At 47.1% G+C, this 14626-nt stretch overlaps 1 protein-coding gene across 1 annotated transcript in view; it reads right to left on the bottom strand.

Annotated features, from left to right (window-relative positions):
- Positions 1-7909: 7909 nt before the first annotated feature.
- YWHAG (tyrosine 3-monooxygenase/tryptophan 5-monooxygenase activation protein gamma) overlaps positions 7910-14626 on the bottom strand; it is a 32768-nt gene continuing 26051 nt past the window's right edge. The window contains exon 2 of the mRNA XM_033192625.1: positions 7910-11363. Within this exon, the coding sequence (XP_033048516.1) occupies positions 10707-11363 (657 nt within the window). The 3' untranslated portion in view covers positions 7910-10706. The remainder of the gene's footprint in view (positions 11364-14626) is intronic.

Raw genomic sequence — 14626 nt, 5'->3', positions numbered from 1 at the left:
AATGGAATAAAAAATAAGTTTGCTATCTGGCTTTAAAGAATAGACAACCCAGCTGGGCGTGGTGGCTCACACCTGTAATCCCAACACTTTGGGAGACCGAGGCAGGAGGATCGCTTAAGCCCAGGCGTTCAAGACCAGCCTGGGCAACATAGTATAAGACCCAGTCTCTACAAAAAAAAATTTTTTTTAATTAGCCAGGCCAGACAGCCCAACCAATTGGGACGCTGGGGCAGGATTGCTTTGAGTCTAGGAGGTGGAGGCTGCAGTGAGCTATGACTCACTGCATGAGTCAACAGAGTGGGATCCTATCTCAGAACAACAAAAAACTGACAACCAATGAAACGTAATCTGTAAAATCTGGCTTCAGGTTAAGAGAGTAAAAAGAGGCTTTCATGTGGCCAGGTGCGGTGACTTATGCCTGGTAATCCCAGCTCTTCGGGAGGCCGAGGAGGGCAGATCACGAGGTCAGGAGTTCAAGACCAGCCTGGCCAAAATTGTGAAATCCCGTCTCTACTAAAAATACAAAAAAATTAGCCAGGCATGGTGGTGTGTGCCTGTAATCTACTTGGGAGGCTGAGGCAGGAGAATAGCATGAACCTGGGAGGCAGAGGTTGCGGTGAGCCAGTATGGCGCCATTGCACTCCATCTCCGGGCGGCAGTGTGAGACTCTGTCTCAAAAAAAAAAAAAAAAAAGACTTTTATGTATCTTGTCAGTTCCTAAGAGCCAATGAGTGGTAGGGTAATTTAGCCATCACAGTGGGAAGAACTAATTTAACACCAAGACTGTGATTCCCCTATTGTAGCTCCAGTATGAAGGAAGCATCTCAGGCATGCTTCTGGTTCCTGAGTTAACTCTAGTGAATAAGGTAGGCTGTGCTGTCTCCCCACCTCCCCCAGGCATAGGGGCAGAACAGCTGGGACCCAGTGGGCCAAGTGAGGATGTAAGTCAAAGCCAGTGCTTATTAAAGCACCTAATGCTGTACTTTTCCCATCCAGGGGAGGCAGAAGAGGATTGAGGAGGCAAATCCCCGAGCCCAGAAGACTCCAGTCAGAAAATAAGATGGTCTCCATGGGTAGTGGCCAGTCCCTCTGGCCTTTCAGAGCAGTGGCTTTGGCCTTGTCCACTTAGGTAACAGGCTCTGCTGCTGGTAGCTGCTTAAGAGCACAAAGTGAACCAGTGAGAAGGTTAAATGGAGGAGAAAGCAAAGTTCTTACACAAGACAAAAAAAAAGTACCCCAACAAGGACAGGAAACAAGCTCAATGACATAGGCACAAACAAGTGACAAACTCAGAACGTGGGGCCTTAAGACTGGCAAGTAGCCTGGTCTCAAAGAAGCCAGTATCAGGCGCAGGCGCAGTGGCTCATGCCCATTAATTCTCACACTTTGGGAGGCCAAGGTGAGAGGATTGCTTGAGGCCAGGAATTCAGGAACAACCTAGGCAGCATACCCATCTTTACAAAAAATAAAAATAGGTTTATTGGAAGGCCATGTTGAAAAAAAAAAGAAAAATTTAGCCGGAAGTGGTGGTGCAGGCCTGTGGTCCCAGCTACTCCGGAGACTGAGTTGGGAGGACTGTTTGCGTCTATGAGTTGGAGGCTGCAGTGAGCTATGACTGTCGACTGCACTCCAACCAGGGCAACCGACACCCTGTCTCTTAAAAAAAAAAAAAAAAGGGCAAAGAAACCTAATATTGAAATGCAATTAATGAATTTTAATGGGAGTCTAGCTGGTGCGGGAGGGGGATTAGAAAAAGCTATCAAATGCATTCTGAGGACAATTTAGAGAAATTTGCATATGGATTGATATTAGGAAATTATTAATTGGGTGATAACAGTATGGTGGTTATATTAGAGAATGTCCTTTTTTTTTTTTTTGAGACAGGGTCTCACTGTGTCGCCCAGGTTGGAGTGCAGTGGCGCGATATCAGCTCACTGCAACCTCTGCCTCCTGGGTTTGATTCTCGTGTCTCAGCCTCCCAGGTAGCTGGGACTACAGGCACGAGCCACCACACCCAGTTGTTTTTTTTTGTATTTTTAGTAGAGACAGGGTTTCGCCATGTTGACCAGGCTGGTCTCGAACTCCTGACCTCAGGTGATCCACCCACCTCCCTCCCAAAGTGCTGGGATTACAGGTGTGAGCCACTGCGCCTGGCCGAGAATGTCCTCTTTGTAAGGAGAAATACGAACGTTGGGAGTAAAATGCCAACAGCGACTTACTTTCAAGGTTCCACGACACACAGAGGAATGTACCTGCCATATCAAGGAGTGGGTCTGTAGCCGATCACTGTAACGTTCTTTTCAATTTTTGTGTTTGGGATTCGAACGCCTCAATACCACCTACTTACCCTTTACATGGAATTAAACATTCTAATTCAAGATGTCTGTTTTGGGACCACCACATTTCAACTATCCATATTTAAAATCACAAGGCCAGAGTCACATCAGTGCTCAAAGGCAGCAAAAATCCTATTTCAAGCTCAACCATTTTAGAAGAATGGACGGCAGTAGTTACCTCTAAGAATGGCAATGAATGGGTGATCGGGTAATGGGCATGCTGGCAGAGTTTCTGATAAACCAGGGGTCTGCTAACTACTGGCCAGAGTAAACATGTCAAGCTTCGTGGACTGCATACGGCCGCCTCACACTTTTGTATTTTGTAAGGTGTGTGCACTGCCAGTTCAAAAAATAAAAACCAGCTGGGTGCAGTGGACCATGTCTGTAACCCCAGCACTTTGGGAGGCTGAGATGGGAGGATTGCTTGAGGCCGAGTTCAAGACCAGCCTGGGCAGTATAACAAGGCTACAACTCTACAAAAAAATCAAAAAATTAGCCAGGTGTGCGTGGTGGTGGTGCACACCTATAGTCCCAGCGACTCAGAAGGCTGACATAGGAGGATCATTTGAGCCCAAGAGGTAGAAGCTGCAGTGAGTTGTGATCATGCCACTGCACTCCAGCCTGTGCAAGAGTGAGATTCTGTCTCTCCAAAAAAATAAAGAAAAAAAAAACAAAAACAGCTCGAGTCATAGTGTTCCTCAAAGTAATTCCTACAGCCTTTCCTCTCCAATACTCTGGATAACAGAGTGCCACGTGAGTGCCTTACATAACCTGAGATGTCTTGACTCATTGTCTTGCCAGTGTGATCCAGCCACTCTCGCCCTAACTCCTCACTGACCACAGCTCTGTGTGGTTAATGAGAGGTAGAGTTTGTGGCCATTCCGATTCAACCGCATTTATCCACATCAGAGTTGGAAAATTCAGATCAGTGGGCTCATTAGCAAGCTGGTATGCCACATGTTAATGTTCTGATTAGGCCGGTGACCCCTTATTGTCAACTCCTAGAACAGGATTACCCAGCTAGCGCTCAGAAGGTTGTTTCTCCAAGCTGGCTTTGGGAACTGTGCACCCAGGAGGGAGGTGCCATTCTTAGTCACTCAAATCACCCAGTGAATCAACATGCAGTTTCAGCTGACCAGAGCGGAGGCCAATGCATGTGGTCAACACACATAAATAGAGTGGAGGAAAACTGCTTTCCTGCTTTGCTGTACTATAAGGTCCCACTGAATTACCTCATGTATGGCCTCTCCACTCTACCCCTGACCTGAAGTTCTTGGAATGGAGACCTCTGATGTTTCACACTCTTATTTTTAATCACCTTTCAGACAAAGTATCAGTTTTTGTTTGTTTTTGAGATGGAGTCTTGCTCTGTTGCCCAGGGCTGGAGTGCAGTGGCAGAATCTCGGTTCACTACAATCTATCTCCAGGTTCAAGTGATTCTCCTGCCTCAGCCTCCCAAGTAGCTGGGATAAAAGACGCGTGCGGCCGGGCGCGGTGGCTCAAGCCTGTAATCCCAGCACTTTGGGAGGCCGAGACGGGCGGATCACGAGGTCAGGAGATCGAGACCATCCTGGCTAACACTGTGAAACCCCATCTCTACTAAAAAATACAAAAAAAAACCTAGCCGGGCATGGTGGCGGGTGCCTGTAGTCCCAGCTACTCGGGAGGCTGAGGCAGGAGAATGGTGTAAACCCGGGAGGCGGAGCTTACAGTGAGCTGAGATCCGGCCACTGCACTCCAGCCCGGGCGACAGAGCAAGACTCTGTCTCAAAAAAAAAAAAAAAAAAAAAAAGACGCGTGCCACCATGCCCAGCTAAGTTTTGAATTTTTAGTAGAGACAGGGTTTCACCATGTTAGGCAGGCTGGTCTCGAACTACTGGCCTCAGGTGATCCGCCTGCCTTGGCCTCCCAAAATGCTGGGATTACAGGTATGAACCACCACACTCGGCCTAGTATCAGTTATTTTTAAAATTCTAGAATGCACTGAAAAAGAGGCAAAAAAGACCTTTACCACTGGTGCCTGATCTACAGACTGATTTAATTCATGTAGTATGAGGTCTTTTTTGTTTTTTGTATCTGAGAGCAGGCCTTGCTCCGTCTACAAGGCTGGAATTCAGTGGCGTGATCACAGCTCACTACAGCCTCAACCTCCTGGGCTCAAGCAATCCTTCCACCTCAGCCTCCTGAGTAGCTGAAACTACAGGGGCACATCACCATGCCCACTTAATTTTTGTAAAGACAGGGGTCTCACTAGGTACTATGTTGCCCAGGCTGGTCTTGAACTCCTGGGCTCAAGCAGTCCGCCCACCTCAGCCTCCCAAAGTTCACAGGCGTGAGCCACCGCACCCACCTAATGAGAACTTTCTTAACCTTACTCTGCTTCTGCCATTCAACTTCAACTGTTTAGGTTCACCCCTTTCCAACCACTCATTTGTGTGATACTGTATTTTTTTCAAATACTTCAAGTGAAACAACGTATCACAACAGGCCAGGTGCAGTGGCTCGTATCTGTCATATCTGTACTCCTAGTGCTCTGGGAGGCTGAGGCAGATCACTGGAGGCCAGGAGTTTGAGATCAGCCTGGACAGCATAGTAAGACCCTGTCTCTAAAAAATAAAATGGCCCAGCTGGACACGGTGGCTCACGCCTGTAATTCCAACACTTTGGGAGGCCAAGGCAGGTGGACTGCCTGAGTTCAGGAGTTCGAGACCATCCTGGCTAACAGGGTGACACCCCATCTCTACTAAAATACAAAAAAATTAGCCGGGCATAGCAGCATGCGCCTGTAATCCCAGCTATTCAGGAGGCTGAGCCAGGAGAATCACTTGAACCTGGAAGGTGGAGGTTGCAGTGAGCCAAGATCACGCCACTGGACTCCAGCCTGGGCAATAGAGCAAGACTCCATCTCAAAAATACATGGCCCAGTATGGTAGCGCTCCCAGCTACTCGGGAGGCTGAGGCAGGATCACGTGAGCCCAAGAGTTTGAGGCTGCAGTGAGCTATGATAGAACTGCTGCCCTCTAGCCTGTGAGACAGAGCAAGACCCAGCCAGACCCTGTCTTAAGAAAACACTTGGCCGGGCGCGGTGGCTCAACCCTGTAATCCCAGCACTTTGGGAGGCCGAGACGGGCGGATCACGAGGTCAGGAGATCGAGAACATCCTGGCTAACACGGTGAAACCCCGTCTCTACTAAAAATACAAAAACTAGCTGGGCGAGGTGGCGGGCGCCTGTAGTCCCAGCTACTCGGGAGGCTGAGGCAGGAGAATGGCGTAAACCCAGGAGGCGGAGCTTGCAGTGAGCTGAGATCTGGCCACTGCACTCCAGTCCGGGCGACAGAGCGAGACTCCACCTCAAAAAAAAAAAAAAAGAAAAAAAGAAAACACTTATCACAACAGACGGGACACCTAAGCAGAGTACGTCTTAGCTCCCAAGAGATCTGCAAAACGGTAAAACAAAGCTACTCTTGCACCTGTAATGGGACATGATGCCGAAGGAACAAGGATGAAATAGTGGCAACTTTCAGGGGATCTATCTTCCTTCTTCTTCAGTGACCGTTAGAGCAAGCTTGACTGTTCTGATCTTGTCCATATCTGTGCCAAAAGTTTGTCAAAAATTTCGTTTTGTTTTGCTCTCGGTAACTGCCACACTAAAAGTGCTTGGTCAGCCATGTGCCATGGCTTATGCCTATAATCCCAGCACTTTGGGAGGCCGAGATGGGCAGATCACCTGAGGTCAGAAGTTCAAGACCAGCCTGACCAACATGGAGAAACCCCGTCTCTCCTAAAAATACAAAATCAGCCAGGTGTGCTGGCACGTGCCTGTAGTCCCAGCTACTTGGGAGGCTGAGGCAGAATTGCTTTAACCCGGGAGGTGGAGGCTGCAGTGAGCCAAGACGGCGCCATTGCACTCCAGCCTGGGCAACAAGAGTGCAACTCCATCTCAAAATAAATAAATAAATAATTAAAATAAGTAAAATAAAAGTGCTTGGTCAATGTGTGCTGAAGAGTTGGTTGCTGCCGCTCGGCCTAGTTTCTTATGGTCTCCTAGCGGTGTGAAAGCAGGCTGGTGTGAGCAGACCAAACTCTGGCAGGCAGATGTGGGTTATCAGTGAGTTACCCACGGGACCTCAGGTATAGCTGTCACTCCTAATTTCACAGCCATACACTTGCAGTGGCACCCAGGGTAGTTCTGGGTGACAAATGAGCCAACACAAGTGAATTCATTGAGTATATGCCAAAAGCCTATTCACAGTGTGTTATCATTCCTGAAATGTAAATTGATGTCTCTCAGAAAATTAAGAAGCTTGGCCGGGTGCAGTGGCTCACACCTTTAATCTCAGTACTTTGGGAGGCCAAGGCAGGCGGATCACTTGAGGTCAGGAGTTTAAGACCAGCCTGGCCAACACGGTGAAACCTGGTCTCTACTAAAAATACAAAAATTAGCCGGGCATGGTGGCAGGGTCCTGTAATCCCAGGGCTGAGACACAAGGATAGCTTGAACCTGGTGGAGTGAGCTGAGATTGTGCCACTGCACTCCAGCCTGGATGACAGTGAGATTCTGTCACACCCCAAAAAAAATAATTAAAAGCTATGATCCAGTTATTTAAACCTACAACCACACCCACACCCACACTCACCCAGGCTAAGAAGTCTGAATAATTTGCCCAGGAATCAAAAGGGGCCATAATTCTGGGAGGATCACCTGAGACCAGGAGTTCGAGCCCAACCTAGGCAATATGGCCAGACCCCGTCTGTTTTTTGTTTTGTTTTTTTAAAAAAAGGCAGGGCTGGGGGGTGCCATCAAACTCAGGTCTGTATTTCTCCCCAGTGGTAGCCCAGAAAGGCCCTCAGAGATCCAGTTGAACAGGCTCATTTAATGTGAGAAAAATGGAGGCCCAAAAGGTGCAATGGATTGGTTTGGTTTTGTTTTTTTTTTAACAGAGATAGGGTATCAATATGTTGTCCAGGCTGGTCTCAAACTCCTGGCCTCAAGTGATCCTCCCCCCTCGGCCTCCCAAAGTGCTGGATTACAGGTGTGAGCCACTGCTCCCACCCTAAAAGGTGTGATTTTTTTTTTTTTTTTTTTGAGACAAGAGTCTCGCTCTGTCGCTAGGCTAGAAGGCAGTGGTGCAATCTTGGCTCACTGCAACTTCCACTTCTTGGGCTCAAGCGATTCTCCTGCTTCAGCCTCCCAAGTAGCTGGGATTACAGGCACTCACCACCACGCCCAGCTAATCTGTGTATTTTTAGTAGAGACGGGGTTTCACCATGTTGGCCAGACTGGCCTCAAACTCCTGACCTCCAGTGATCCACCCTGCCTTGGCCTCCCACAGTGCTGAGATTACAGGCGTGAACCACTGCACCCTGCCTGGTGCCATGGTTTTTTAAGTCCCCAAACCCAAATCTGATTCCTGGTTGGAGGCGCTTTCCAGTATATACTGTCTTCCCCCTTTTTCCCGCCAACCCAACTTCATTCGTTGGGCTGGGGAGGGAAGAGAACACCAACATCGGATCCAACCTTCAAAAGCAAAGGACAGCCGAACTGACACAATGAAGCTGAGGAACACTGGCATCAGATCTGTAAGTTTATTTGCTCAAGGTACGACAGCTACATAATGACTCACATTCATGATATTCCATCACTGAGGAAACTGCTAAAGATGGTCCGTGTGTGAAATAATTCCCTAGAGAAACACGGAGCTGGAAAAATAATCACTGATTAGACCTTAAAAATAGTTCACCGCATAACATGACAAAAAGCACAAAGGCTCATTCAGAGAACATTTTCGTTGTTCTCCGACACTGTAATAGTTATAATTTCACCATGACAAACACCAGACATTAAGATTAAGCTAACACTGGTGTTTCTTTTGCTCCCCCCCTTTTTAAAAACAAAATATATAACTGCATGTCACTATAGCAACATCCAAAACAGATCAATTTGTTACAATCACTATTTGGTAGAGCAAACTTTACCCCCAAAAGGAAAAATTAAATTAAAAAAAAAAAAGAAAAAACCTTTAAAAAATTTGAAGACTTAATTTTTTTGTCATAGGAATACATAACACCTACAGTATAAGTTAATCAATTTCAAGCTACTGTATAGAAATACAACACTAGCATGCACAATATTGTATCAATAGAGTAATGGAGGAGTAATCATTTCACTGGAGAGACAGTATCATAGGCAAGTGCATTTCTTTAAAAATAAAGAAAAGAAAAACCATTCAAAGCTGCTTAAATATCAAGTCTCCCATTCCCTCTCCGTTTTTAGCCCTCAGGTGTGATTTTTATCTTGCATTATTCTAAAAAGCAGCCAGAGCCAAAGCTGAAATTTAAAGGAAAAATAGGTTTTGTAATTCCAGTAAATCATTTCCAAATGCTACAAGGAAAAACGCAACACTGCTCACTGGACATGAAGATAAATTAGGGAAAGCCCCACCTACCCCGCCCCCCCACCTCCGTTTTCCTCCCATGGCAATGACTTTAGGCGCCTGTAAGAGGCACAAAAGCAGCAAAGCTTCTTCTACTACTTCTTCTGGTAGGCTTCAGTTAACTGGGACTTTTGCTGTAGCGTGAGGAGGGGGCCTTCTAAGGAAAGTCATGCTGGGTAAACTGTGCAATGTTACAGAGCACATTGAGTCTGTGGTCATCATGGTTCTTCTATCTTCACTGTCACCTATATCCTGTTACACATACTCAGTTCCTAATTGTAAGCTCAATTTTGGTATTAGCAAAAGCATCTGTCAGTTTTTCCTCAATTACTCACACCTTTTCTTGCCTAAACAAAATAAACAAAGAAAACAAGTGTGGTGTCATCACACATCTCGGGAGTTCCTCTTGTCACTGACTTTACTTTAAAAAAAAAAAAAAAAAGAATGCACATGCGGGCCACGTTCACAGATAGACAGATTCACCCGAAATGAGAATGGAGGGCCTTAAGGCTGCCGAAAACAAATGGGTGGAAATAGCAATGTTGTTTCCGTCAATTCCAAATGTGCACTGGCTGCGCAAGACAAGCCAATCTCCAATGTCTACGCTTTTTTCATTAAAAAGAAAAACTATCTCGAGAGGAAAAAGTTCTGGTCAAACAGGAGTTCAGTGTTTGTTATCGGGTACCAGTTTTTTATCTTCCTACAATTACTCGGGGAAGGAGTGTCTTCGGGGAGGAAAACCCGAAACACTGCCAAGGCTCCCGAAATTGGACAGAATGGTTAAGGATACAGAGCTCTTCCTTTTGGGTTTTTCTACCAGTAGGCTTCTAGCACCTGAATTTTCACACACTGCACCACAGACCTTCTCCAAACGCCTCTCCGACCCCATAGCTTCTCCACCCAGCTGCGTCCGCCCGCACGAGGCGCAGTGGGAAACGCCCCAGTGCAGAGTGGGCGACGGCAGTGTGATCCCTGAGGGAGCTGCGGCAGCTTCGGAAGCGGGATGTTCTCTGAAAATACCAACACGATCCATGACATACAGACCTGAATTTTCTCTATTTTTGTGGCATTTCACGTTTCTCTCAAGAGGATTAATAATTTTGGTGGTGAATTTACGTTAAGAGGAAAGAAGGACCGAAAAAAAAAATCCCACAGCCACCTGCCGAGCACCTATGAACCAAAACCTGAAGTCACTTTCATTCTCCTCATCTAGCCTAGGAGACCAATCAACAGCAAAACCAACCTGGATAAGGCTGAATAAGGATGTTAAAGCCCAAACAACTAGCAAAGGAAAAGTACACAATTGATGGCTTGGTGTTACATATGGCTGTAATGTAGAAATACTGTAAACTGCAATTTAGTGTTAATACTGTCAACTAATCAGAGACTTCGGAAAACTGGCAAGGCCTAAACCATAAGGACGAATGAGACCTCAGGTTCTAAGTCTGTCAGTCTGGGATTTACACTGTTCCATGTCTGTAGGCTACACCCTGGAAAACATGCAGAGCCAAGACAGATGAGATAGAAAGTACCCAAAACGAGACACGAGAGCGTATGTACATAAAAATCCTTACTGGAACCACAGAACTTACTGAATGAGGGCCATTCCTCTTTAAGTTTTCTTTTCATCTGAAAACCCTATTACCTAGCAATAAGTTAAATTAGAGACAGACAGCTCCACTTGCATGAATCTACAGAACAGTCCAGACGCCAGTGTGAGGCTGCTATTCCAATACCAGCACAGCTAGCCTGACTTTCCACTAGTGGTATTTTGGCAAAAATGTCAAAGAGGCGATCAAAGACAGGACAGGTCGTGGGTTTCTCCCTGGGAAGGTCATCCCTCCCTTTCCCTCCCCCACCCGACCCCCAACTCATGGGAAAAAAATAAAGACTGCAGTAGTAGCATCCGCGTGCGCTGCCAGTCCCCCTGGGGCCTTAATTGTTGCCTTCGCCGCCGTCGTCGTCCTGCTGGTCGCTCGTCCAGAGCGTGAGGTTATCGCGGAGGAGCTGCATGATGAGCGTGGAGTCCTTGTAGGAGTCCTCGTTGAGGGTGTCGAGCTCGGCGATGGCGTCGTCGAACGCGGTCTTGGCCAAGTGGCACGCTTGCTCCGGGGCGTTCTGGATCTCATAGTAGAAGACGGAGTAGTTAAGAGCCAGGCCTAATCGGATGGGGTGGGTGGGTTGCATGTGCTCTTTGCTGATCTCGTGGGCTTCGCTGTAGGCCTTCTCAGAGGATTCCACCACCGTCGCCCTTTTCTCTCCAGTGGCCACTTCGGCCAGATAGCGGTAGTAGTCCCCTTTCATCTTCAGGTAGAACACTTTGCTCTCGTACTGGGTCTCGCTGCAATTCTTGATCAGGTAGTTATCCAGCAGGCTCAGCACATCCTGGCACACCGCCTCCAACTCCTTCTCTATCTTCTCCCGGTACGCACGGACCATCTCTATCTTCTTCTCGTTGCCGTCCGCAGATGTCTTCTGCTCAATGCTACTGATGACCCTCCAGGAAGAGCGGCGTGCCCCCACAACGTTCTTGTAGGCCACAGAGAGAAGGTTTCGTTCCTCATTCGACAGTGGCTCATTCAGCTCTGTCACCTGTCAGGAGGAAAGAACAGAGTTGTTATGGTACAGAAGGTGTCCACTAGGTTAACTGTATCTTTGAGACACTAGAACAGAGCTTTGTTGAGTAACATGATGAACAGAAGGAAATTACGTTGCGTGGGCTGGGGGAAGGGGGCTGCAGGCGGAGCACACACAAGGCAGGGAAAAGTGCGGCTGGATCAACGGATCAATGGTGTCTGAACCCCAGCTTCCTCCCCAGAAAAGGATGCAGGCTTATCACGTGTGTTCTACAAAACATTGTCAAGTCTAGGCCTTAGATGAGAGACTGTGAGTACAGATGGTCTAACTCCGCGGTTTTTTAGGAAAACAGACCGACAAATTCCTCCTAATCCTGCCCTGTCTAGTAAACTTCAGTCCCATCCCTTCCGGATGAGAAAATACTGAGTCAACTTCAAGCTGACTTCTGAGAAACATGGAGGCCTTTCTGATCATACGCACGTGAATTCTAAACCTCAGTGAGTCCAAATAAGGGGCCTGGGATTGAGTCTGATCCCTGTGATACTTTAGCAACCCAGGCAACATGTATTTGTGGCAGTGGGAGTGTCTGACTGAATACAATTTTACAACCAGCAATACAAAAGAATGAGGCAAGCACAGCGCCTCTGAGCTGAGCTGGGCAACAGGAATCAATGCTTCTCCCAAGATGGCCATTTCTCAAGGCTCCCGCCCTCACCACCCCCAAGATTAATCACCTTCAGAAAACTAAAGTGGCATCTCCAACCAATGTTGTATATTTTTATGACTACAAATCACTGCTTATAATAAAAAAATTCAGCCAATAATACTAAATTTATTTACCTGGTTTCTATAGTATCAGAGTCATACAATATTACATTATTTGTCAATCATATGAAATACATTATTATTATTACTATTATTATTGTATTTGAGACAGGGTCTCATTCTATCGCCCAGCCTGGAGTGCAGCGACGGGATCACAGCTCACTGCAGCCTCAACCTCCCTAGGCTCAGATGATTCTCCCACTTCTGCCTACCCAGGAGCTGGAACTACCGGCATATGCCAACTGGCTGGGGATGGGGTGAAGAGAGGAGAGAAGAAAAGTGGTTACTCCCTGTCCCCTGTGTAGATCAACCACAGCATCTGCATAACATTATATGACATACAGAGATAACAGGTAGGGAGCTAGAATCCAAAAAGATCTACTAAACCAAGCTTATCCAACCTGCGGCCCACGGGCTGTATGCAGCCCAGGATGGCTTTGAGTGCAGCCCAACACAAATTTGTAAACTTTCTCAAAACATTGTGATTTTCTTTTTGCAATTTTTTTTTTAAGCTCATCAACTCTCATTAGTGTTAGTGTATTTTATGTGTGGCCCAAGGGAATGTGGCCCAGGGAAACCAAAAGACTGGACATCCCTGTACTAAACTCCTGGGGCATGGAGGAACTGAACTACCAGACTTTTTTCTATGTTTGAATCATTATGTTCAGTATATTGGCACATCCCTGTAATCCCAGTGCTTTGAGACACCAGGTGGGGAGGACTGCTTGAGGCCAGGAGTTCAAGACCAGCCTGGCCAACATAACAAGGCCCCATCTCAAAAAAACTTTTTTTAAAAATTAAAAACGGGGGGTATGCTTGGCAAAACCGGTTACAATCACTACTCCAAGCAGCATCTACTCAGAGATAATTAAATCAAAACATAAACCAAATCATCTTATTAGTTTATGGCAGGCGGTTCATCTTCTGAATGAACTCATCAGCCAGTGCTGTATGCTCAAATATTCTCCAACTGATCGGTAGTGTTTTAAAGTCAACCTTTTCCTAGACATTACTGATGCTCTGTTTTAATGCTGGAGAACAACGTTACTCCTGCCAGCCGTGCCCTCGGTGAACCAGACTCAAAAGAGGGGAAGCACAGGGGGTTGGCACTACTTGAGTTCAGAGCAGAAGGAACCAGGAAAGAGATGCTTTGCTCCACCACCTCCTGTGCCCTGGCCTTCTGCAAACACTCCTGCATGAATAAACAATAGGCACCTCGTGTCTCATTCTGCACTATCTGTCATCCAGCAGCCCGCTGTCACTCATGCTGAATTCTGATGTGTCCACAAATAACTGGAAGATTGGGCTTTTCCCACTTTCATCATTTGCTAAGCAATCATGGGGACAAGCCGCTTCATTTCTCTGGGTTTTGGTTTTCTTATCTGCAAAATGGGGATTTCTGTCCTCTTTCATAAGGTAATATACAGGTATATCAGATAAATAAGAAAGTCTTTCTTTTTTCTTTTTCTTTTCGAGACATGGTCTTACTCTGTTTCCCAGGCTGAAGTGCAGAGGCATGATCACAGCTCACTGCAGCCTCAAACTACTGGGCTCAAGCAACCCTCCCACCTCAATCTCCAGAGTAGCTGGGACTACAGGTGTGCGCCATGCGCCACCATGCATGGCTGATTTTTTTTTTTTTGGAGACAGAGTTTCAAAAAGACCTGGTCTCGGCCGGGCGCGGTGGCTCAAGCCTGTAATCCCAGCACTTTGGGAGGCCGAGACGGGCGGATCACGAGGTCAGGAGATCGAGACCATCCTGGCTAACACGGTGAAACCCCGTCTCTACTAAAAAATATAAAAAACTAGCCGGGCGAGGTGGCGGGCGCCTGTAGTCCCAGCTACTCCGGAGGCTGAGGCAGGAGAATGGCGTAAACCCGGGAGGCGGAGCTTGCAGTGAGCTGAGATTGGGCCACTGTACTCCAGCCTGGGCGACAGAGCGAGACTCTGTCTCAAAAAAAAAAAAAAAAAAAAAGACCTGGTCTCACTCTGTCACCCAGGCTGGGTTGCAATGGCACGATCTTGGCTCACTGCAACCTCTCCCGGAGTTCAAGCGATTCTCCTGCCTCAGCCTCTCGAGTAGCTGGGATTACAGGCGTGTGCCACCATGCCTAATTTTTGTGTTTTTCCGTAGAGACAAGGTCCTGCTTGTTGGCCAGGTTGCTCTTAAATTCCTGGCCTCAAGTTATCCACCCACCTTAGCCCCCCAAAGTGTTAGGATTACAGGTGTGAGCCACTGCATCCAGCCATTTTAAAATTTTTAGTAGATACAAGGTCTCACTATGTTGCCCAGGCTGGTCTTGAAACCCTTAGTTCAAGTGATCCTCCCACCTTGGCCGCTCAGAGTGCTGGGATTACGGGTGACAGCCATTGTGCCCAGCAAACTCTTCTTGAAAAAGTAAAATGCTACAGAAATGTGAGGAACTTGAGGCGGAGTCTCGCTCTGCCGCCCG

This window comes from Trachypithecus francoisi, unplaced genomic scaffold, assembly GCF_009764315.1.
Source record: "Trachypithecus francoisi isolate TF-2019V2 unplaced genomic scaffold, Tfra_2.0 Lachesis_group4, whole genome shotgun sequence".
In the NCBI taxonomy this organism is placed as follows: Eukaryota; Metazoa; Chordata; class Mammalia; order Primates; family Cercopithecidae; genus Trachypithecus; species Trachypithecus francoisi.
The sequence above is the reverse complement of the archived record's forward strand: the minus strand, read 5'-3'. Positions and strand labels throughout refer to the sequence as shown.